Source organism: Hevea brasiliensis, chromosome 9, assembly GCF_030052815.1.
Source record: "Hevea brasiliensis isolate MT/VB/25A 57/8 chromosome 9, ASM3005281v1, whole genome shotgun sequence".
Lineage (NCBI taxonomy): Eukaryota > Viridiplantae > Streptophyta > Magnoliopsida > Malpighiales > Euphorbiaceae > Hevea > Hevea brasiliensis.
This window is the reverse complement of record NC_079501.1, coordinates 33,550,914-33,576,219: the sequence shown is the minus strand read 5'-3', so window position 1 is coordinate 33,576,219 and position 25,306 is coordinate 33,550,914. Positions and strand designations below refer to the sequence as shown.

Sequence of the window (25,306 nt, the reverse complement as noted above, 5' to 3'; positions counted from 1 at the left end):
ATGCTGAACGGGACTTGATTAAAATTGAAAATTTAACTTGAAAACTTAAGATCGGAACCCTCGTTAAACCGAACCAAAACCTTAGCTCTTAATCTTCCGAAAAGGAGATCGGCAATAAAACTGGTAAGAAAAGATCTAATGCTAGTTCACTTCATTTATCAACAGAGATCAGGGATATACCCGACGGGTCCGGAAATTCGACAGCGGGTTTGAGAGATCGGTAAATGATTTGAGAGATCGACAGGGCTTTAACGAATGTTAGGACTTAGCATTGATTCAATTCCTTTTAAGGAGAGTTCGGAAATATGGTCATCTGGTAAAGAAAAATAAAGAGAAATCGAAAATGTCATTGGCTGGCCCAGGGAGACCTAGTGCTGGGGATCGGTTTCAAAGTCTTGTTGATTTTGGGGATCGGCCAAAATATGGTGTCGACAACAATGAAATTACTAAAACTAATCAAGAAAATGGCAAAATAACTATAAAACCTAACCTAAATAACTATATGATATGCAAATATCACTTACTCTTTTGCTTCCTCTTGAAGACATGATCTGGCTATTTTTCTTGTTGCTTCTTTCTTGCAAACGTGATTTTGCTCTTCTGCTTTTCTTTCTACTCTTTTTTGAAGATGTGATCCTCTGCTTTTGTACTTTTTTCTATTAAGTTTGTATCTGTTTTTTTTTTCCTTTTTTCTACAATGCTAGATTTTAATGGTAGCATGCAAAGCAATGTTATTAAATTTGGCTCGAAGGGTGATCTGGTGAAGAGATTGGGTGGTAATAACATGCAAAACAATGTTATTAAAATATGTGAATAGCACGTAATAAATCCATTCTTGTTACTCTTCCTAAAATGTGAGAATAGCATGTAATAAAGACATTCTTGCTAAAGCATAAATAATTTTATTAGTTTGTCACCTAAATCAATGCAGAACACATTAGAATACTGAGATAAAGAGATTTACAATCCAAAATAACCTTACCTCTGACAACTTCTCAACATCAGATAACATAGCATTAAAAACTTTCCAACAATCTACCTCCACTATCATACGAAATATAGAGAAAAAGAAAAAACCACTTTTTAAATTGCGAAAATCATTTATAAGTGTATGTACAATAAATTTTTTCAGCAATTTTTTTTTTAATATATAATAGCAAGCAATTAAGAGGGAATTCATCTTCAATTTTGTTGATAAACAAATAATGATATCCATTTATAATAATAATAATAATAATAATAATAATAATAATAATAATAATAAATCATGATATTTAATAATTGGGTCAAGAATTGGATTAAATTAAGTAAAAGAAAACCAAACATCATGTGCATTAACCGGTAAGCAATTCGATTAAATAAAGAATTACATAAATTTTAAAGCATGTATCATTTTAGTTTTTTTTTTTTTTTGTATTGTTTTCTATTGTCTTTTTTCTTTCTTTTCTTTATATTTTTATTTTTAATATTTTATTTATAAAGTATTGTAAATAGATATTCATACTTTATAATAATAATAATAATAATAATAATAATATTCACTTCTAAAATATTATTTTAACATATTATATCTGAACTCCATAAATATTATTATTATTATTATTATTATTCTATAGTCAATGTATTATAAGTTACAGTATATCTGATTTGAAAAAAAAAATTGAGAGAGCCTAGTGTAATATATTTCAATACTAGACTGGCTTTTATAAATATATATAAAAGCTCAAGTGGTTATGGTTTCAAAGACCTTCCAAGAGGTCTTCGGTTCCACTCCCCTCGCTAGCACTAAAAATATTTTCGACCCTATTGATTGTTTGAACTAGCCAGGTTACGTCGGATCACACCAATTTGACTCACTGAGTCAATCGAGTCATTTTTTATCTGATTTAACTACAAATCTAGACCAATTAAGGGTTTGATGCACCGACCTAATCAGTTGGTTCGGTCTAGATTTAATAACACTGATGCAAATAGCCAAGTGTAACTTTGTTCAACAGATAATGACAGGTTGGTGGTTTAATTGGACTTATGGTTATTAACATTTTTTTATGTATTTTTAATACTAGTTTTTATAAATTAAATATTAAGTGTAAATTGTTTTTACATTGAATATATAATCTCATAATAAGTTTATAGAATTCAAATTAAATAATTTTAAGTTGTATTTAGTAAGATATTATTAAATTAAATATATATTAAAAATTAAAATTTTAATACAATAAAAATTAAAATTATTATTTTAATATTATATTTGATTAAATGATATTTTTTTATTTATATATGTAATTTAATTGACCATAGTGGCGACGTAATAAAATAAAAATAAGTAATACATTTTTACATATAATTAAAACTATATTAATTAAATTTATGGTTCTTATATGATTTATTTTTATGAATTTATTTATTTTTGCGCCTTGCATCTAGTTCTAGAACTCTTGGCGCGTATTTGGCCTTTAATAACTATGGTAAACAGCTACCACACACCAATAATTATGCAAGTATGAAAAGATTGCATCAAATTTAAGCAACACCTACCTCATGAATAAGGCAATCGTGTTCATCACAACAAAGATTGAGCCAGAAACAAAATTGGTAATCAAACACTTGCACAAAACTATATCCTTTTATAGGCGGTGAATCTCAACTGGTTTAAATGAATCAGAAGCATGGTGACTTTTCACCAAATGAGTGCACGTAAGACAGTTTAATATAGATTTTCAATTAGTTAATTTAAGTAAGTAAAATCATTAGTTTGTTACTAACTTACGAGATGACGACTCAATAAGCAGGCAAGAAAGAGCAACTATAAGATGATTTCCTGTCAGGCAAGAAAGAGATATCCGATTTACATGACTGGTAGTCAAGAAAATAATTTGAACACTTCTCATCTTCAATAATTTATACTTACCATATTGACTGTATTGTAGGACCAACAATATACACGAGATGCACAGCTCTGATAGATCCGGTTGACCCAACATTAACAATTATCGAGGGAAATCCAAAAAACGAGGAAATCTCCTACATCTCCTCAACGTCTGAAAGAGAGTTGAAGACATCACAGTAAGAGCCGCCGGCAGCTCTTATACAGGTTCATAGAGGCCCAATACATGGCCATCCATACATCGCATGGCTGCAACCTAATAGAAACAATATGAATGATATCTGCAGACCTTATTATAATTCAACTCATAAAGATTTTTGTAGATGTCTAGATTAAGTTGATTACCTTTCCATGGACTTCATACTTGATTGGGCCATCTAGTTCGGCACCCAAGGCCATTAGTTTTGTCACTGTGCTGTTAATATCAGTCACCGTAAATGATAACATAGAAGAATATCCCTTCTGCACAATGTTGTCACTGTAGAAAAGCATAAGCCAAAATCAAATGATCAAAGAGGAATAATAATTTTTGTACATGTGCCCAAACCAAAGCACATAAGCAAAATAAATTTCAAAGAGAGTGCAGGAGGGGGTATCCTTCTTTGAACTACATAGCTCCCCACTTTAAGTGACCCAATTCCCTATTTCTCAAAAGAAGAAAGATAAACTTTTGCAATCTATAATCTTGGAAGTCAAGTATTGACGAATTGAAACTTATTTTAGCTGCTTCTTGTAGTTTCCATTACAGATGGGTTTCAACACACCCATGAAGTTGATGGAAGGCTGAATTTTGCATTAACCATATATTCCACCTATCACCCTCATGGTCTCCAATTGCTAGAATTCTCCACTCAAAAGAAGAAATATACAAAGGTTTACTCAGATAAGCAAAATGCAAATTTCTCATACATCTCTTTGTTAGTGGCCTAAAATAGTAAAATTACATTGCCAACAATACACTGAAATCCAAAAGATCCAAACTTCAATTACCAAGAAATGCCTAACAACTACAATTGTCCCATGAGCTAATGTAAATGACAGTTTATTTTCCAGAAAGAACAGTAAGTACTTCGAAAGGGTTAACGAAATAGTGTGGATGGCAGTCAGCTAAGTTAACAATCATGCGCCAAGCGATTGCAAATGGAAATTTTGAGGGGGAGAGCTACCATGTGGTCCAACCAGTGCCTAGCAAGTCTTATAATGTGCTCTGTTCTTGCAGACAAACGATCAAACAAAAACAAGACATTGCACAAATGGATAAGAAAAGAAAATTTACTTGGAAAACTGCATGAGGGCGAGCTTGAGAGACCCAGACTGAAGTTCGGCCCAGCGAAGACTGCACACATTTACAGTAAAGTCCAAACCTTCCGAGTAGAAACGAGCTGCTTTAGGCACGTCCCTATGTAGCTGCAATATCCACCTAAAAGACGCCGCTGCCATCTCTCCCCTTCTCTCTCTCTCTCTCTCTCTCTCTCTCTCTATGCATATATATATATATATGTCCTCCAACCGCTGATTATCCAATGTTCCCTCCTCACTTTGGGGCTGGTGGCAGAGAAGCAGAGAGGGTTTTTTGAACTTGAAGAAAAGCAATTGGCAAACGTAAAACCTAAGAGGGAATGGGAAGCAGTGGCAGCAATAGAAAGGCCCCGAAGCCCAAGCCCAACACAGTAGTACAAATGGTTATAAACTGTTGGCTTGGGAAGGTTGCGGTGGCTGCCGCTATGAAAGGCGCAGTGGCGCACTGATATCTGGAGAGATTAGAATGGGGACTTTGTTGACGTGTATAACCCTTTATTTGGATTGAGAAAAATAAAAATTATTAAAAAAAAAAGAAATTTTATTTCAAAATATTTCTTTTCTGTTGATAAAAAATAAGAGAAATAAAAAAAATAATTATTAAATATCTTTCTATAATATAAATATAAAAATATATATATGATTATAATAATTATTTTCCTGTCAAGCATCAATACTTCAACTTCTTTACCTTATAACTTTTTAAATTTTTCCTGAAATTCAAGAATTCTATCTTATTCATGTAACATGAGTGTCCATTTCCCTACTGAGTAACCAGAAGTGCCATTATCATTCTTCCAATCATCAGGAACAAATAAAAAGAGTATTCCTCATTACAGTCGTTTACAACAAACTACAGTCATTAACTTTGTTCAGAATATAATATTCCATACGAGAAAATGATGGTGGTTTAAATCACTTCCACGTCTCAGCAGGCTTGCTTTTCCAATAAAGTCAACCATACAAAGTTAAAAGCTAGAGCATGAATACATAATGCATAGAGAATTCGGCCGATGACAAACCTAGAAAATTACTCAAAATTGTTATGCCCCCTGAAATTTGTCTTATCCATGCATCTAAGTTGTAATATTACACTCATATACAGAATTGAATTTAAAATTACAAATGATGAAAATAAAGCTGTAATTGAAGATGCAGAAGCAACATCATATTCAAGATACTGCGTGGTCAAATATTCACAAAACATGAGTTCCTGATCGCCGGGTAAGGCAAAAGAGCCAAATCCCAGAAGCAATAAGGAGCTCTGAAGTCTGTACTCTTAAGCTGCCTTCTTAAAGGCTTAAGAGGAACCTCTGAATAATTTTAAATGTGCACGCGGCCCCTTTGATCGTGCTTCTAGAAGCTTTGCCTTCAAAGTATTTTCCTTCAACGTTGGAGGCACTTTAGTGGAAGACTCAGAAATGTCCAGATCTGGGGTTGCGAGTTTTGCCATCCACTGTCTAACTGGACTAGCATTTCTCCGGGATGGGTAACTGGAGGAAGCCTCACCTGCAACATTTTCATGATGCACATTCCCAGCTTCTGATGATGAAATATGACTTCTTATTAAGTTATCAATCACATAATTTGGGTTCAGCCCATGGATCTCATCAACTTTATTAACTTTTACAAGGTTGGCACCTTCAATAGCATCATAATTTTCAGACTTCCATGAAATACTCATTTCATTTTGATTCCTTTCACTTGTTTTTACCTCTTCTGTGCCCACCAACTGAGACTTCTCGTTTCCATTAGATGCCATTGCCCAAGCCGTCTGTTCTTTGAATTTAACTTGCAAGCTTGATGGATTCTGACATCTAATTCTCTCACCAGATGCAAACTTTTTCGTTTGACTAGATTTGACTGTTTCATCAATATGTCCACCTACAGCATCATCTCCATGCATGTTAAATTCAACATTACTTGGTTTGTTAAGCTCAAAACAATGTGAATCGCTACTTGCAGAATCCTCTTCATCACCGACATCCTGAGGTGCACTCCCAGCCACATTCAGGGGAACAGATTCCATTGAATTCCGGCATTCCCTTGGCAACTTGTTATCAGTAATCTTAGAATTAGCAATCCACTTGGCTTTAAGGAAGGTCTCTATTTCAAAACCCAATTTGTCCACTATTGAATTGTTTTCAGCAAAACCATGCTGAGCTTCTTCTAGCCTCATCTGCATCCTCTCATCCAGCCATGATTCAGATATGTGGAGAATTAAATGATCACCATCAGCCCTTCCAACCCAATCTTTGTCAGATTTTGGTTTCAGAACATGCATTTCCTGCTCATAGTCTTTAATTCCCTTAGCAAACTCATCACAAAGATCTTCCAACAATTTTCTTGATTTTCTCTCTTTTTCTATCTCTTTAACAGCATTAGAAAGAGAAGATTTGACTTCAGAAAGTTCTCGAGCTAATTTCCTGTGTAGGCTCTCAGATCGTTTTCTTAACTTCTTCTCATCTTCTAGCTCATCCCTGAGACATTGAATTGCAGCATGTAACCGGTCCTGTTCCTTGCTCTTCCTAACTAGTTTATCTTCTGCAATTTGTTTCATCAAATCGTCTATCTCATGCCGATGTGCTTGCTGATCTCGAAGAAGCTCTTTTATCCTGACACGAGCATGATCCAGCCCCGTTTTCAATGCCTTTATCAATGACATATTAGATGCATGTTGTTCTTCCAGGCTCCAGATTCTATTTAATACTTTTAGCAGTTCAGTGGATGTTTTAAGACTATAGTGTGACTCACCAATCCTTCCCCTAAAGTCTAATGAGCTGGAAGGTGTAACTGAAGGATTATAAGGTGCCACCTGTATGAGAAATGCATGTCAAATAGTGAGGACGGGCCAACAGGCCCTCGTGAATAACATACAATTCAAGGTGATGCGGAAATGCTTGTCTAGCAATAAATGTTCATTCTCCAGCGGCACATCTCTAGAGTTTATTAGAGATGTTTCATTAAAAAGGAATTACTCTGTCATCATTTGCATATCATGTTTGTTTGGGTCGAAACATTAACATATGATAAAACTTCACTTGTTAATCCTGTTTGGTAAGACAGGGTTGTATATTACAGAGTAACCATTTCCCCCCTTGTATGCCAGGTTACAAATCTGCAATTGTAAATAAGATTATTAAAAAATGAGAGAGAAAGAGGGAGACAGCAAGTGTGGAATATGCTGTACATACACTAGTTAAACAGTACAACTAGGGGCAAAAACCAGGGGCCCAACCCAAAGATTCTACCCAATTTAGGGAATATAGTTCCAAGCCCTAGAAGTTGGTGTGGGACTAATCATGGATCCTAATCAGTTTGCCTCTCTCTATTTCAAGTAGATTCTACACAAGTATCAACTGTAGAATCCTATGCACTGGGTGATTTAGAGAGAGCAAGATTCTACACAAGTCTTACCTCCATAGAACTGCCATAACTTGCAGGAGATACAGGCTGTAGAGCATGATTACTTCTTTCAATTGATAGATGATGCTGAATTAGTGATGCAGCAATATGTCTCCTCAAACTGCCTGCACTCTCTGGCTGGTTAAGAAAAAACGAAAGGATCAGTGGCAGAGAAGAACTCTCAATCCAATAAACTCAAGATTTCATCCTTCTACAATGGATAAAAACAGTATTTTGCAACCCCCATGACTTGCACAGGGTCAAGTCAATTCACTTGAGAACCAGTTGGTACAGCATGAAAATAACATATCAAGCAACTCACACCGATCATTACAGGGAAATAACAGATAACAATAAATGGAGAAAACAAATGACACAATGCAAACCACAGCAGTCATACAACAGGGAAATAACTGGTACTTATCTGCATATGAAAATCAATCAAGCAGAACACGATAAATCTATATTGTCTATAATAGATACACTCTCCACAAAAATCAGAATAATGTGCGTGTGTGCGCGCGGCCGTGTATGTGTGTGCAGGGTATTACAACCAAGTATAAATGGCCTAAGTTTTGAACAAGTTAGAAGACGATTATAAGAAATTCGCAGGAGAATCTAAAGAGCTAGTTCTTTGATAAGAAATGTCACCTAATAGAATGAGTTCCACAATCACTATTTCACAGATCATTCAGAAGTGACACAGCCATCCCAATGAACCAAGACATAAATGGGCTATCAACATAATTGTCCAAAAACGACCCTGCTCAATAATTTATCTAAAACACCCAAATTCAACAACCAATCAGGTCAAAAAATGTAAGGCAGAAGGAACCCAAAAACCCCGAAGGAACCCAAAAACCCACAAATAAAAAATAAAAAAATAAAAAAATAAAAAATAACAGAGACAGAATTATAACTACCATATACACACGTATAGAAGTATGTACGTGCATATACCTGGTCAGGAGAACTACGGGAATGATCAACCAAGCAGTGGGCTAGGTCAAGGCCCTTCTCCTTAAAAAGATGGCGCCGGTTTTGGTGGCGGCGCAACCTAGGATCACCAGAAGCAGCACCATTACTGTGATTATTAATATGCACACCCCGGTGCATTTTAGAATACTGGAACTCCCAGAAAGCAGCAGCAAGCTTTCTAGCAGAAACAACAGTAGCAAGCTTAGTAAGAGAAAAAGAAGGCTCCTCCTGGTTGTTGGCAATGATGCTAAAATGCGCAGTGGGTGGAGAGGCAATCCAAAGTGAAACCGGAGTGCAACAAAAAAGACCCACCCTCTTCCCTACCAAAGCACCTCTCCTCAACTTTTCTCCCAATCTTTCCTCCTTTTTGGCTGCCCCATCTCCACTTTTCTCTCCCCTTTTGGCTCTCATTTTTTTTAATTTTTTTTTTTAGTTTTATTTTTTTTTTCTTCATCTCTCCCATGACACAAAGACATGGTTGTTTACTTTCTCTCTCATTCTTTTAATGGTTTTTTTTTTTTTATCTTCTTTTACGAGTTGGGTTTTTGACTAAGCGTGTAGAGGATCTTTCTTGATCAGAGTCTGAACAGGGAAGGTGAAGTAAAAGTGAAATTCATTTGTTTGGAGCTATGGGTTTTCCAGTTTGTTTGTAGTCATCCATGGCCAAAAAGATTGACATAAAGAAAGAAAGTGGTTGGATTACCTGTCATGCATTTAGTTGGGTCACCCGCAAATTTCTCACTAAGTCTCACGCTTCCTAGACCTCGTTTGGTTCAAGTTTAATTCACGATAAGTATAGTTTTACAAAAGTTATTTTTCAAAATATTTGGTTTGATGAATTAAAAATTTTTCAATGTAATAATGAAAATGATATTAATATTCATACTTCAAATATTTGAATAAAATATTTCAAATATTCAATTCAATACACCATATTTTATATTGTTTAAATATTTAACTCACATAATAATAAGTAAAATATAATAAAAAAATTAAAAAAAATAAAAATTTTTAGATTTAATTTAATTAAATTTTTTCTTTATGTGAATGCATATAAAAAAAATAATATTATTTTATTTTTTAAAGGATCACACATAATAATAAAGAAAAATAAAACAAAAGGATAAATTTGGATTAATTTTCTTGGATTCAGCTCAGGAAAATTGCTTACTCCGGGGAAGAGGAGTTGGCTCTCAACTTCTTAGGAAGTTAAAAAAAATAATATCAACCAAATAAATTAAATTTTCACACTTTCTAAATATTTTTGAAGTTCTTTAGTTAAGTTATTCCCAACCAAACACAAATTAAAGAATACATTCACATCACTTCTATTGCTTATGCGAGCCTTTATCTTTTATTCTCTCTTTTATACTTAAAGCATTTAAAATAAGATTAAAAAATTAAAAAGTTAAGTGTTAATCAAAATTTGAAAGTCTTTCAAGAGAATAAATATTAATTGGATTAAAAATTAATTTAATCTTTAAGAATAATAATGAGTTAATAATGGTTACACTTGGGCTTAATCTATTTTTGATATTTCTAATGACAATTTTAGACTAATGAGGGTTTCAATTTTATGTTCATTATTAATCGATGCGAGCATAAAGTTGATTTGAATATTATTCTATTATAAATAAAAATATATTATAATATTAATAGTTTTCATTTTTGTACTTGATTTATTTGTAAATATTGATCATAATAGTAATTTTTATATAATCATATTAAATTAATTAAATTCATAGTAATTTTTATATAATCATAGTAAATTAACTAAATTATGATTGCAGTGTAATTGTTATTGAACTATAATAAATTTTTATAATCTATAATTTATATAAATATTGAAAGGAGGAGAATATTAACTTTATCTAAAATAACTCATAATGATTTATTAATATGACAATAAAAAATAAAATTTAATTGTTATTAAAAATTATTTTATTTTAAATTTTTGCTATTTAAATTAAGTTAAGTTTTTTATTATAATTCAAAATAAATTTCATAAAAATAACTAAAATAGGAATTTATTTTTCTAAAATTGTTACTTTTTCAATTTAGTTAATTTTATTTAAAAATTAAATAAAAAATCAGAAATTCACTTTGTAAAAAAAATTGTTCGATTTTTATAGTAATTTAAGAAAAAAAAAAGAAATTTACTTTTCTTAGGTAACTTTTATTTGTTTTTAAATTGATAAATATCAAATTTAAATTTAAAATAATTTTAATTTTATTTTTATGATTTATTTATTTTATAGCTAATTTTTAATTAATTATTAAAATTTATTACTTTACTTTTCTCCAGTTGCTGCTGAAGAAACCAATTATTTGTAGCTACCATGGCTAAAAGCAATCTCACAATTGTCATTTTTGTACCAGGAGAAAATGTATCAAAATAATCAATGCCTTCAATTTGAGTATGTCTCTTAGCTACCAATCTTACCTTATATCTCTCTATAGATCCATTTGATTTTAACTTGATCTTATAGACCCATTTATAGCCTATAGGTGTGTTACCACTTGAAAGATCAATAAGTTCCCAAGTGTTGTTTTGCTCTAAATCTTTTATTTCAGTCATTATAGCTTCTTTGCAATAGTCCTGTTTAATAACTTAGGAATATGTCCTAGGTTCAACTAAGCTAGAAGAATTTAAAACAAAATGTTTATATGTTGAGGAAAGGGAACGATAAGATAAGAAAGCAGAAGTGGATAAAGAATGCCAGAAGAAATGGTTTCTATAGCTGAAGGTGCCATGTTTACAGTGATAGTCCTACAGGTAAAAAGGTGGTTTTTGATGTCTGTGTGATTGTCTTGGTGGAGATAAAGATGATGCAGAAGAAGGTGAAAATGAACGTGGAAGAGGAAAATCTGAAGTGGGAACAGTGATATCTTGTGGTAAAGAAATAAGAAGTGATGAAGAAAGTTGGACAGGATGTCATACCTTACCCCTCTGTAAGGCATAACATTATCCCGTAGAATACCTAATGAACTACCGAACTTCATCTACCAATAACTCATTAAGTACCCTACAAGGGATTTTAAAATAATTTTCTTACTTTTGTAAGTGGTGAGCATTTTCTAATATATATTAAAATCATTTATTCAAAGTTCTAAAACTAGTAAAAAATTTTATTCCATTTTATTTTTTTTTCGTAAATTTTATAAAAATTTCGGCAGAGTGCCATCTGTATTTTAAGAAAACAGTTCTTCAAATACCTATAAAAAGCACTTCCAATGATTTATCTCAACAACTTCATCAATTGGACAACCATCCCAATCAATTGCAATATCATTTCTCAATTTTTAAAATTCAACAATTATCAAAATACTACCAATTAATTTCATTCAAATTAAAACAAAATATTTTCATTCATATTTCATTAAAGATAAAACAATTTATATACATCATTACAAAAATTTACATTAAGAGAAATCCAAACCAAAATTAATTACAAGCTTTATACAACTCTATCCAACTTTATACAACTTTATACAACTGCTCATAACCAATTTTACATGTTCATACAGTTACATACATTTACCTACATCAAAATAATTTTTACAATCAGGGTATAAAATATACCCGATAGACTTCAAGGTAGGTAGCTCCTCAATCCTCAACAGCTTACTCTGCTGCTCCTCTAGTCTCTATATCTGCGACAGCAATAACAGTCATCGCTGAATACTAGGACTCAGTGGTGCACAACATACTAAAATAATCTTTATGCAGAATTTAAATCATATTTATTCAAAAATTAAACTGAACATGAAATATAAATTCAAAACATGATTTATAAGATTTTAATCCAAACAATTTCATTGCAAAAGACTCAAAACAAATTTCATAAAAACACACAGTTATATCATGCCATTCGAAACAAATATAATTTTAATAACCAGAGGCTAAGGAGAAGTCACAACACAAGGCTAGCTAGCTCAAATATATAAGAACCCATTCTTTTTCTTCTTCTACTGGCACACACCTCAACACTTCAGCCAGAGAAGGAATCAAAATTCGAAACTGATTTCCTTCACTAGTCATGCTAGTGAGGTGTTCAAATATATGGTCATGACACCGTGGTTTCAAAACTTATCTTAACAATTTACCAAACATTTAATGCTATTTCAAATATATACAAGTAACTTTCAACAATTTGAAACAAAAGCATAATAAATATTTCAATGCAATGATGTCACAATTTAATATTTCAATTCATTCAAAACAATGTGCAAAAGAAAATTTACAGAAATTCTATGTTGTGCACAAACCTTATACGAGTCACCTCTTGGCCTTGACTCAATTCCTTGAGTTCTTTCCCGGTATTTTTTTTCCACTGAAACACACAGTTTCACAGTGTTTCAGTACCATAACTTAGCATAAATCCAAAAATAAATTCAAATTCACTTTTATCTAGCTTATATATGCTAAACTTGACGTTCTTTAAAATTTGTGTTTCGGGGTTACTATTCACTAAACTATTCAAGTCAATTTGTTGACTTTCTAAGGCTTAATAGGTATGGGAATTTCAACTATACTCACATACCACATTTTGATCACTAATTTTGTTGGTTTTGGTTGTTTTCTCAAATTTTAAGTATGTTAGGCAAATTTACAAATTTTTAGTTTTGGTGTCTTATATTGCACTGTTCCATTGGTCATGTTGTTGTTAGAATTTGGCTAAGTTTTGTCCATAGAAATTGTTCCTTAATGTCTTAACTTTATTCTCCTTTTTGAATCACTCCATTTGGAGTTTTGTAGCTCAAGTTATAGCCATTTAAATCATGGCTGCCGGATTAGACTTAACCCAGATTTTCTGGGCAAATTCTGGTTCTGGTAGTTTTAGGTCACCAATTTTGGGTGGCTAAATGACTTGGTTAAAGGCATAATTTGGATTTGTGTTTTTCATGAAAGTCTTAGGTCTATATCTCAGCTTTCCACTAGTAAAATTTCAGGTCATTTAGACTTGCCTAGCCCAAGTTATGGCCAAATCATTTGGTCATTTTTGTACAGGTCAGATTGCCTAATCCGGATTTGGTCAATTTGTTCACTAGGTTTCGGTCACTTTTTGGGCATAATTCCTAAATGAAAAATGTGTCATTTTATGTCTAGTCTCATTCCCAATTGGCCTTACACCAATTGGGCTTGTAAATTTTCAGTTTTGGTCCCTGAAAGGGACCTTGGTCATACTGCCTACAGCATGTCCTTAATCAATCTGAATTTGAACCTAATTCTAACACTTCCAACATATCTCAATTGGTCACAAATGACCATTTTCCATCTCAAATAAGGTCAAACATACCATTTGACCATTTCTCCAATTTTTGGCTTCCAAAACCCTAGGTCCAAACCTAACTTTCATACAATTCAACTTTAATGCATTCCAAACACCAATCTATAGTTTATATTCAATGTTCAACTTAAACAACCATTTAAATATATCAAATTCACTCATTTCCAACCTTAACATATTGCTGCCCAAATTCCCACTTCCTTCCCCATCAATTATTTTCTTTTCATGTATGTTAAAATCTAAGTTAATTAGACTAAACATAAACACTAGGCCACAAATTCCAAGTTTAAATGACTAACCTCAATCTTTGATGTCCAATTTTTCAATTTTCTTCTTTTTTTTTTTCTTTACTTCTTCAATCTTCTTTTCAAAGCCCAAACACAAGGTTTTATAAAGTGGTTATGGGAGAAATTAGGGTTTAGTAGAGGTTTAAAAGCTTGAAGCAAGCTTTAATGGAGTTGCCTTCACGGTGAAATGAGGGAGAGGAGCCGGCTGTTTTTAGGGAGGAAGATGAGAGTGACTTTTTTTATGTTATTTTTGTCTTATTTAATGGATTTTAACTTAGTCAAATTTGGTAGGAAAAATAATTTTAATTATGACATCATCATTGATGTCACCCATGATGTAATAACCTTTTTCTTTTCCTTTCTTTTTTTTTTTCATTTATTTTTCCTTAGTTCTTTAAATTAATTCCTGACTCCAAAATTTTCTTTTCTCTGATTTTATTTGACAGTTATGTCAGGAGTCAGTTCTAGGGGTCAATTGACCAAATTGCCCCTTGCCGGTTTGACCCGGTTTGCAAATAATTCAATATTTCTTCCGGATCTCTGACCTAATTATTTGACCGGCTTAACATTTCTTTTTCGTGATTTTCTCTTTTCCACTGTGTTTGCAATAGTCCTAAGGACTGCGGCGTTACATTTTACGGTTCGAAATTTGAGTTTAAATCAACCTCGCAATCCTTCCCGAGAAGGTCACCCATCGCTGTGAGTCTCGGCTCATTTAACTTATTATTTTCTATTTTTCTTATTTATACTTAACTAATTGACAATTATTAATTACTTGTGTTTAGGGCTTATCTAGTTGTCTTAGATGTGGTTCTAATCCCCTAAATTACCCGGACCGACACCGGTCACCGGAATAGTGAAATATACCAGGCTATGCAAATAGGGATGTTACAATTCTCCCCCCTTTAAATAAATTTCGTCTCGAAATTTTACCTGGTATCAATTTTTGAACTGCTATGGGTGTTGTCTCCTCATATCCTCCTCTCGTTCCCAAGTAGCTTCTTGGCCCGAATGATGGTTCCATAGCACTTTCACTAATGGCATCTGCTAATTCCGTCGCTACTTTACCTCATAAACCAGAATCTCTATGGGTTCTTCTTTATATGTGAGGTCTGGATTCACTTCAATTTCTTCCACTAGTAGTACATGAGATGGGTCTGATCTATACCTTCTCAATATAGACACATGGAAAACATTATCTATCTTCTCCAACTCTGGAGGTAGTGCCAAACGATATGCCAAAGAACCTACTCTTTCCAGAATCTCATATGGCCCAATGAAACGAGGACTCAATTTTCCCTTTCTGCCGAATCTCATAATCCTCTTCCAACGGGAAACCTTGAGGAATACATTCTCACCCATTGCTTACTCAATATCCCTTCTTTTCAGATCAATATAGGACTTCTGACGGTCTGATGCAGTCTTAAATCGATTGGCTTACTAGGCAGCCCCTAGATTGGCTTCTCAAGCCTTGTCAACCAATTTTGAGATGGGGTTTATACTTTGTGAAGGTTGTATGAATGTATTGGGTGTTAGAAACACTTTCTAATAATTTTAATTCAAGAGGAAATCATAGTTTTTCCCTTAAATTAATTGAGAAATTGAAGAGGAGAGGGAGAGACAAAGTTGCCGTCCAACTTGAGAAAAGAGAGAAGTTTGTTTTTTCTTTATAACTTTTCTTTATATACTTAGGTCAAACCCTAACTTACTCCCTTGCCACATGTCATTACAAGATCCCATCTTGTTATTATATGATTTAATCCTATGAATCCAAGTGTCAAGCTCCATTTAAATCATGACATGCAGTCTTCCATCATAAGAAGACAAGTGACAAGATCATATAGTGCCATGTGTCACCATTTCATAGTGCCACATGTCACCATTTCATGGTGCCATATGTCACCATATAAAAAGACTAATTTGCCCTTACTTTTTAATGTAAGTTTTCAACCCAAAATTATACTTTCTCCTCTTTAAATCAATTTATATCAAATATAAATTAATTAATTAATTAATTTCTATTAATTAATTTCTCATAATTAAATTCATATTTAATCAAATTAAATATAAATTTAATTTATACTATATATTCAATAACCTAAATTTGATTTCAAGTCATGTTAAAGACTTTGCAATCTTATTGCAAATTAAACCTCTTTAATTAATTAATTAAACTCTTTAATTAATTAATTAAATCATATTTTAAATGGTGATTAGCTTGTATAGATATGTGACTAAGTCCATTACTTATTGGCAATGAGAAATGATATTAACTCTTAATATCATTAGAACTCTTTCTTATCGTAAATAATTTCTCTAAATCATTTCAGACATTTCATATACCATAGTTAACACATAGCATAGTATGCCATGGCCACCCAATCAGTAATAGGGAATACCTTAAATGAACCTTTAATCATATGTTACCATGCATTGGAATCTCTCCATTATAAAATCCCAATTTGAGCTGAAGTCATGGTTAATGTCAAACCCCATTTGATATGAACATTATGTTCTCTTTTAATTTCAATTCTTGATTAATTAGATTTTCTTGTCAGAAACTCTTTTCTGACTAAATCTATCTATCCTATCTAGGAACTTGAAACATCAAGAACAATTAAATGAACATAGGATTTTATCCCTATTTACTTAGGGTAACGGATTCTATCTTGATCAACACCTATCTCCATATATAACTAGTAGGAGCCAACATATGCCCATATACCCATACACAATACAAGTATGAAAGCAGTATCAAACTCAAACCACTTATATATAAGATAACTGTGTTATCTCAGGTCTAAAGATTATATGCACTAATATGATATATAACAATGCATTGACAAGAGTAAACTCCATGTGCTTATCATATGCATTACTGGTTCGGCCTACTTATCATATATAAGTGCCTATCATGTTTGTTATGTGGCATGAGACTCACCACTCCATCTTATTTATATCTCATATAAATACCTTGGGAACAAACATGATTACATTCTTTCTGGATAAGTCATGTCCTCTGTGAAGTATCGTTGATTGTGAACCAATTTATGATACTTTGTACTAGAAATACTGTCACTCATATTCTTAACAATTTAAGAATAAAATTTCTAACAAAATATCAGTGGACCTTTTCTATTACACATAAACATATTATGTAAACAGAAAGTGAAATTACCTTTTATTAATAAGATATGTACAAGATACCTACAAAATGATATGCTCTAGGGCATACTACTAACAAATCTTTGTAATTCTTCAGTGTTGACTGGCATTCTAAGGGTTCCATCAATGAATCTCACTTTGCACTTTGATTGTAAAGCCATAGTCATGGTTCACACCCAAGAGTGATAGTTTGGTCCAATAAGAACAGGAGAAACCAACGTAAGTGCAGGATTTTCATTCGGATGAAGAAAATAGGGATTAGATGGATTTGACAAATGATCTGGTAACTGATTCACACCTGCCATGAGTAGCAAGCAAGGATTGAAAAGAGACAGATGGAAAACTAAAAATTCACAAGAACCAGAGAGCAATGACAGAATTGCAAAGATTCACAAGAACCAAAGAGCAGCGAAAGAGAATTGCTCTGATACCATAACAAAAAAAAGAATTTGCATAGAAAACTCAACTACTTCTCATTGAACAGTCAAAATTGTAAATTCTATATACAAGCTTTGTACAAGTGGCGGGAAAGCTAACAAACTGCAAAGTAATTGTTTAACTAATCTACATGTGATCTTTTAGAATAAATAACTCAAGCTTATTAATCTGACTTTAGTTTCTAGATCACCAATCTGTAACTACAAGTTTCAACCTTTTCCATCTCTTGCAATTGATCTTGCTTGCTATGATAACAAGCATGAATAATACAAAGTTTTTTTTTTTTTTTAAATTTATGAAATTCCCTGTGCAATAATTTAGGTTCATGTCTAAAGTTTTGTAATTTTTTTTTCACTTGTATGATTTTTTTTATTATTTTTTTAATTAATGTTGCTTAATTTTTTAAAATTGACCTTAGAGAAAAAGGTTTAAAAAAAATAAAATTAAAAACGTTTTAAGTTTTAATTGGATATTTATTAATTTTTTTAATTGAAAAAGGGTAAATTTTTATTTTTTAGTTTTTTTTATAAGACTCGATCAATTAAAAGAAAAAAAAAGTGAATTTTAAATTTTTAGTTAATTTTTTCTATAAAAATTGATTTAAATTTCCTGAAAACGTGAAAGTAATTATCTTTAAATAAAACATAAATTTCTGATTTAAATTATTTTTTATAAAATTTTATTTAAATTATAATATAAAAACTTAACTAAGAAGAATTGAAGTAGTAAGATTAAGAATTTTAATTTATATAAAAATTAATTAAATAATAAAATTGTAAATAAATTAAATTTTAATAACCATTTAATTTAATCCTTTATAATTGTAGATAGATTTATTAACTTAATCATAATAATAAGTTTTTATATAAAAAATATGATAAAAATTAAAAATAAAATTTACTTAATTACAAAATTTAAATGATTTTTGTTTAATAATATAGTAAATGTGTTTTTAAATTAGAAATTTAAATTAAAATGGGCTTTTTAAGCAATTTTTTTCCTAAATAAATTTAAGTTCAAAAGATTTTCTATGCAAAGTAGGAAAGCAAATCTGACCCTCACATCATACTAATTAATTTCATGGCGAGTTTAACTATTTATGTTTTATTTTCTAACTCTTTCCTTTTCTGATTTATTTTAGATTTAGATTTGAGTTCAAATAGAAATTTATAAATATTTAATTATTCATAAAAAAATTTATTTTAAGAAAAAAATAAACACTATCTATTTATGCATATTGATATCAAAATCTTTTACTTTTCGCATTATTATAGAAATATATTATAAAACAAATTTCTATCTTTTATTTTTCTTTTTGTAATATAATATATTATATTTTATTTAAAATATATTGATTTTTAATAATTAATTTTTCTTTTCGTTACATTCATGATATTGAATTGTTTTTACGTTATTAATTTAATTCTTTTTATATAATAAATTATTTTTTAATTAATTGTAAAAAAGTAGGTAGGTAAAATTTAGACTATAATATAATCAACTGATTTAATTTTTGTAACTATAATAAATATTAATATAAAATATTCGATAAAAAATAAAAAAAAAACTCTAAACTAATAGCTTCATCGCTCATATTATTTATAAAAGCAACATAATATGTGAGTACAAGGGGATGATTTAATCCTAAACTATATAAATATATATAAATAGTATAATCATAGTAACTTTATAAATTATATAAATAATAAAATCAAAGAGATTGTTTAATATTTTTTTTAAGAAAAATTAATATATATTTTTGGTAGCATCAATATTCACTTCTTTTCCACTTTATATATATATTATACTACATTTAAATTTATAATTAAATTAATATTATATGTTAATATTATAACATATAATTTTCATAAAAATATGGTTTACTAGAAATATAATAATTCTTAGATTTATAAATATTTTTATTTATATAATTAATTAAAATAATATTAAAATCAATATTTTATTTTAAATAATTAAATATAATATTTATAATAGTATTATATCATATATAAAAAAATTAAATTACAAATATATAATGAGTACGGCATGTTGAAAAAAAAAAACTAGTATAATCAAATAACCAAGCCGGGTGAAAATTCTATCAATCATGGAATCGGGGTTAAGTGCAACTACATGGTGGATTCATGGTTGCTCAATGGAATCAGCAATGGTCTTCATATCAGCACGGTGTAGCCACGTAGTGATCAAGGGGCCAAAAGTTTTAAAAATTATAATTTCTCTCACAATTTTATTTTTCAAAAAACTGTTTCTCCGGTTAAAATTTTTAGATTTAAAATTTCATCTATAAATTTTTAGTGTATTCTTTTTAAAAAATACCATTTACCTTTCCAATATTTTTATATTTATTTTCGCCTTTGCATTTTTATATAAATTTCATTTATATTTTTATATTATTTAATTTTGATGTATTAATATTTTAGAATTTTATTTTAATCTTTATATTTTTATTAATATTTCATTTTAGTATTCATTTTTGACTAAGATTACTTTTTAGTTCCACCTTGACATCAGCATAACGTACATAGACATTTGGATTGACCTTTAAAGATTTTCTGAAGGAAACGCTCCTCGTGTTCAATAACCAAAACAGAAGACATGTGAGAAACTGAAAGGGTCCACCAATATTTTAGGGCTTGAGTCCACCAATTATTTATGGGCTCAAATGAGGCTTTCCAAAAATTAAGAGATCTCAGATTTTGGCAAGCATCAAGCTCCCAACCTTGAGCACAGTCTTTGCAATGGCATTGCGAGAGGAGAAGCAACAGGCCATATCAGTAACTTGGGTTACCAACCTAGAAGCTACTGCAATGGTTGCCAATAAATTCAACATTAATGGTGCTTGACCCAGATGCGATCATTGTGGAAAGCCAAGTCACTTAAACGAACATTATTTTGATAAATCATCAACTATCCAAATAAATGGAGGCCAAACAAGCCAATGGGGAACCGAAAGCCAGTGGAGGAAAACAAGGACAAGCCAATCGCTTGCTGCCATTGCCTCTCTGTATTAAGTTGCATCAACAACTCACCTTTTCCTGAACACATACATCAACAACTCCAACAACCCACAAAATCTGTGCGGTAAGATAGTTGATACTGATAGTTGTGCATTGAATCATATGACATCTAATGAGAATTGTTGCAAAATTCATCTAATGGAACCTCTTTATTTTTTACCAAAATTGGTAGAGCTCGGTTGCCATAAGATATTTATTTAAATAATGTTCTATATATGACAAATTTCAATTGCAATTTATTGTCTCTCACAAAGCTAACCTAAGAACTAGATTGTGCTATAACATTCTTTGTCCGACTTCTGTGCTTTTCAGGACCTCAAGTTGAACAGAATGATTGGAGTGGGTATGTTAGAACATTTGGGCAATTTTTGAGGATAGAAAATCACATTTTAAATAAATTTTGATAAATTACAAAGGCTTAAACCTACAACTTAATCATTATAGCTTTAAAACAAATTAATTTAGTTGTTGACATTTTAATAAATTTACAAGTTAGTTCCTAGAGTTAGAATTTTAATTAAGTTACGATTAATTTCAGCACAAATATCAATAATGACTTGATAGGTTGAAGGATTATTTAATTTGGCCAAGCTATTAAAAGGGAAATTCTTAGGCTGGACTAAGAGGGACAACATGGGCTGGACTATAAGGCAACATAGCTAGCATAGACAAGAAATTCTACATAATATTAAAGAAAAAAATTTTCGCTTTGAGGGGACAATGAACCCTGCAAGCCCTCCTTGTTCCCAACGCTGTTGTGTCTTAACAATTACCTATTTTATTAACATCACAATTACGCAAAATTTAAATGGTAGGACTTCTTATGAAATGCTTTTCAATAAGCCACCATTATATGATCATATATATTTATTTATTTATGTTTGGTCTATTTGCTATGCAAGAAATCATGCACCAAATAGAGGAAAATTTAATCCTAGAGCTTTTCGATGCATTTTTATCATGGTAAAAAATGAAATAGGGTGTATGACTTAGAAACAAAGAAAATATTTACCTCAAGAGATGTGATTTTTCAATAACATATTTTCTTATGCTTCTTTTAGTGGAGATAAAGTTAAATTTTTGATGTCACAACATACACCCTTCATAAAGTTAACCGGACAAATGAGTCCATAAGTCATGTAACTGTTGAAGTGCATTTATTTTTTTATTTATTTTGTAGCAATTGGACTATTTATGATGAAGGAAAAATTATTGAAATTGCTGGATTTAAGTATCAGAAATTCTGAAAAAGAAATGGACATATAACACTACAAGAAAAGCCCGGATTAGCAACGGATTTTTGTTCGTTTCTAATCCCTAAAAATCCATTACTAAATGATTTAGCAACAGATTTGCAATCGATTTTTGTCTGTTGCAGCGAGACTCATTACTAATTCACTTAGTAATGGATTTTAACTTCCGTTGCAATTAGCAATGGATAATCCGTTGCTAATAGCAATGGACAACGTTTTTCGTTGCTAATTTAATTAATTTTAAAAAATAAAAAAATTCACAAAAAAAAACCATTACTATTTGCAACCGATTTGGCAACGGAATTTCGTTATTAATTGCAATTGATTATAATCCATTGCAAATTTGACTGTTATTTAATATTATAAATTTTTAATTTTAATATTTAAATTTAAATTTAAAATTTAAAATTTTAATATTATAACTGATTTATAAATTCTAATTGATAAACAAATTGTCATTAATAGTTATTATAGATACATTATAATGAGAGTAAAATGTATTATTAAAAAAAAATTACAGTGAAATAATGAATTGAGAGAAAATTATATTAATGAAAATGAAAAATAAAAGTAAATAATAAAAGTGAAGAAAGTCATAGGAAAAGTGAGAAAATGAGAGAAATGACAGAAGAAAATAATATTAGAAAATGAAAGAAAATGAGAGAAAAAGTGAGAAAATGATGAGAGAATTAGAAAGAAAAGGGAAGAAATTAATGATAGAAAATAAAATAAAAAGGAAGAAAAATAATTAGAGATTTGGGAAGAAAATGAAAGAAGATAGAGAAAAATTTAAGATATGAGAAAAAAATAAAATAAAAGGGAAGAAATTGATAATAGAAAATCAATATAATAGCAGCGAATTTTAGCAACGAATGTAAATTTGTTTATAATAGCAACGGATTTAGAAACAAAATGTTGTTTTTGTTGCTAAAGTATTGCTCTATATAAATTTATTTCAAAATTGAAACGAAATCAAAAATTGATTGCAGAATCCATTACTATTAGCAACAGATTACAGTCCGTTATAAAAATCCGTTGCTAATTCGTGTTTTTCTTGTAGTGATGGAAAAGGAAAATATTTCAATAATTAAAATTTTAAATATTAAAATCATAAAAAAATAGTAATATATAATGAATTTTCAATATTTATTATAATATGATTAGTTAATAAGGTTCTCATTTTTATACTATCTCACAATTTTCCATTTCTGGGGTGCCAATATTTATACGGGATAGAAATTCTGGCAGCCTCAAAATTATAGCTGAATATGGCCAAGAGTATGGCTGGGAAAATCCCATTTGTGTATTGTGTTATGGGCATGGACCCTATGATGCATTGCAGAGGCAGATTGCTTCTTTAAAATCCAAGCATTAAGATCCCTTGCTTTCTCTATATTTTGTGTATAACTTCCTAATTCCTATTACATTGCCTTGTTATTTCACTTCTTATGTCTCAGTGCTATTGTTTTATAACAAAAAAAAAAAAAAGCCCCTAAACTAATATTCAGGGTTCAAATACGTTCAAAATAAATTTTTTGTTCTAAATATTCACATTAGTTTTCATTTACGACCAAAATAGTCCATCTCCTTTCAGCACTAAGGCATTTGTTTTACACTGCTTGTTGAAGAGAGTGATTGAAATATTCAAACATTTTCAAGTTATCATCTGAAATCCCATATCCCAAATACACAAACTTAACAGAACTTCTACTTGTGCTTCTCCTTTCGAATTTAACCTCTCCCTTTCGAAATTGCTTGCATGTCTCATATGAGGATTGAACTTTTTGTTACTAAAATGGAGTGAGTTTAAGTCGTATTTTACATATTGTGGTATATCCATAATCTGATTTGTGATAAAAGAGGCACATTCTCTCTTCCTCTCATATCTGCATCGGCCTCTCTCTTTCATCTTAACTGGATCGACGCTTATGTTGGTGTTCCTGCTCTCCTCCCCCCTCTCACTTTTGAAGACCATTCAACACGACAAAGGTAGCCTGTTCTCAATTTTTTAGCTTCATTTCCTTCGATTTTGGCCAGCATTTGATTTCTTTTGGGGTTTAGACAGCTTTTTTTCCTTTGATTTTAGGATTGCTTTGCATTAGCAGGAGTCATTTCCTTCGATTTTATCTAAAATTATGCTAAGATATAAATGCACAATTGGGTATTTATGCATGTGTATTAATTCATGTCACAGCTGGGTATTTATTGGATTTTACCAATTTGTGTTGAAATGTGGGACTGAATTTGAGAAATAGAATGGAAGTGGGGTGGAAAGGACTTGTATAGTTATGCAATTATAATTCAATAGTTAATTCATGTGCAAATGTGCATAGTTAATTGATATTCATGGTAGATGATTGATTGTAAATTTCAAAATGAGAATTTGATTGCAAACCCACATGGATTTTATGTTTGTTGCTTTGAGAAACCATCTCATAAATTTTCATTTTTTTTAATATAATATTTATTAAATTTAATGATTAGTAACTTTTAATTCTTTTCAGAGCGTGTTTGAGAGTCCCTTTCAAATGCTGAGTTCATGGGTTATTTTGGCCTTAAATGGAAAATTTTGAATATATTTAAACCAAAACTTAATTTTGAACTTATTTGACTCTGTTTGATAGTTTAAGGGTAGATTTGACTTTTTTTTTTCTTTTTTTTTTATAATTACCTCTTTGCACTTAGAATTCATCATGCATGGATTTGTTAGGTGTATATATAAGAGATTTTATACACCAAGGCAACTAAGTTAAGAGAGAAAAGATGTTTAACTTTTTTAGTGCATCAATAGAGTTTGGCTATTAGGATCTTTGCTGGTTTGTAGCTTAGGTCAAATGCAACATGTAACAAAATGTTAAAGTCAGAGCTAGTTCTTGTGAAACCTAGACGATATGTAGTTCTAGAGTACCATTAACTGATTTGATAGTTAATCTTTCACCTATTATTTGTTTTTCTTGGATTCTTTGCTTTTAATAAATATCAATTATTATGGTCCTATCAAGGTTCTAAATGAAAGAACTCAGATTAATTAGTGCATGGTCCTATATATTTCTTGAAAATTAATTAAAGTGCTTGCTTTTGCTTCAAATTAAAGATGATTAATTTTTAATTTATGTGTAATTAGATTTATGTATTTATGTATCATTGGATTTTTTTTTCTCTGGTTAGGCAATGTGAAATGGTAACCATTGCATGATCATATATATATATATATATATATATATATATATTTATTTATTTATTTATTTTTGGTCTATTTGCTATG

At 30.7% G+C, this 25,306-nt stretch overlaps 2 protein-coding genes across 3 annotated transcripts; both read right to left on the bottom strand.

The window, feature by feature from the left end:
• Nucleotides 1–2,285: 2,285 nt before the first annotated feature.
• Nucleotides 2,286–4,496, bottom strand: LOC110639259 (uncharacterized). 2 transcript variants are annotated; one of them, XM_021790133.2, is made up of 4 exons: nt 4,164–4,496; nt 3,233–3,365; nt 2,912–3,143; nt 2,286–2,821 (listed from the first exon to the last, which is right to left on the bottom strand). In XM_021790133.2, exons 1-3 carry the CDS (start codon nt 4,325–4,327, stop codon nt 3,087–3,089), a joined length of 354 nt encoding a protein of 117 aa, XP_021645825.2. In that variant the 5' UTR covers nt 4,328–4,496; the 3' UTR covers nt 2,286–2,821; nt 2,912–3,086. The 2 variants fall into 2 exon arrangements, with proteins under 2 accessions (XP_021645825.2, XP_021645823.2); XM_021790131.2 differs by having other exon boundaries at nt 2,912–3,136.
• Nucleotides 4,497–5,089: 593 nt separating this feature from the next.
• On the bottom strand, nt 5,090–9,248 carry LOC110639260 (uncharacterized protein At5g41620). Its single transcript, XM_021790134.2, has 3 exons — nt 8,552–9,248; nt 7,604–7,729; nt 5,090–7,001 (listed from the first exon to the last, which is right to left on the bottom strand). Exons 1-3 carry the CDS (start codon nt 8,978–8,980, stop codon nt 5,487–5,489), a joined length of 2,070 nt encoding a protein of 689 aa, XP_021645826.2. The 5' UTR covers nt 8,981–9,248; the 3' UTR covers nt 5,090–5,486.
• Between the last annotated feature and the right edge of the window lie 16,058 nt (nt 9,249–25,306).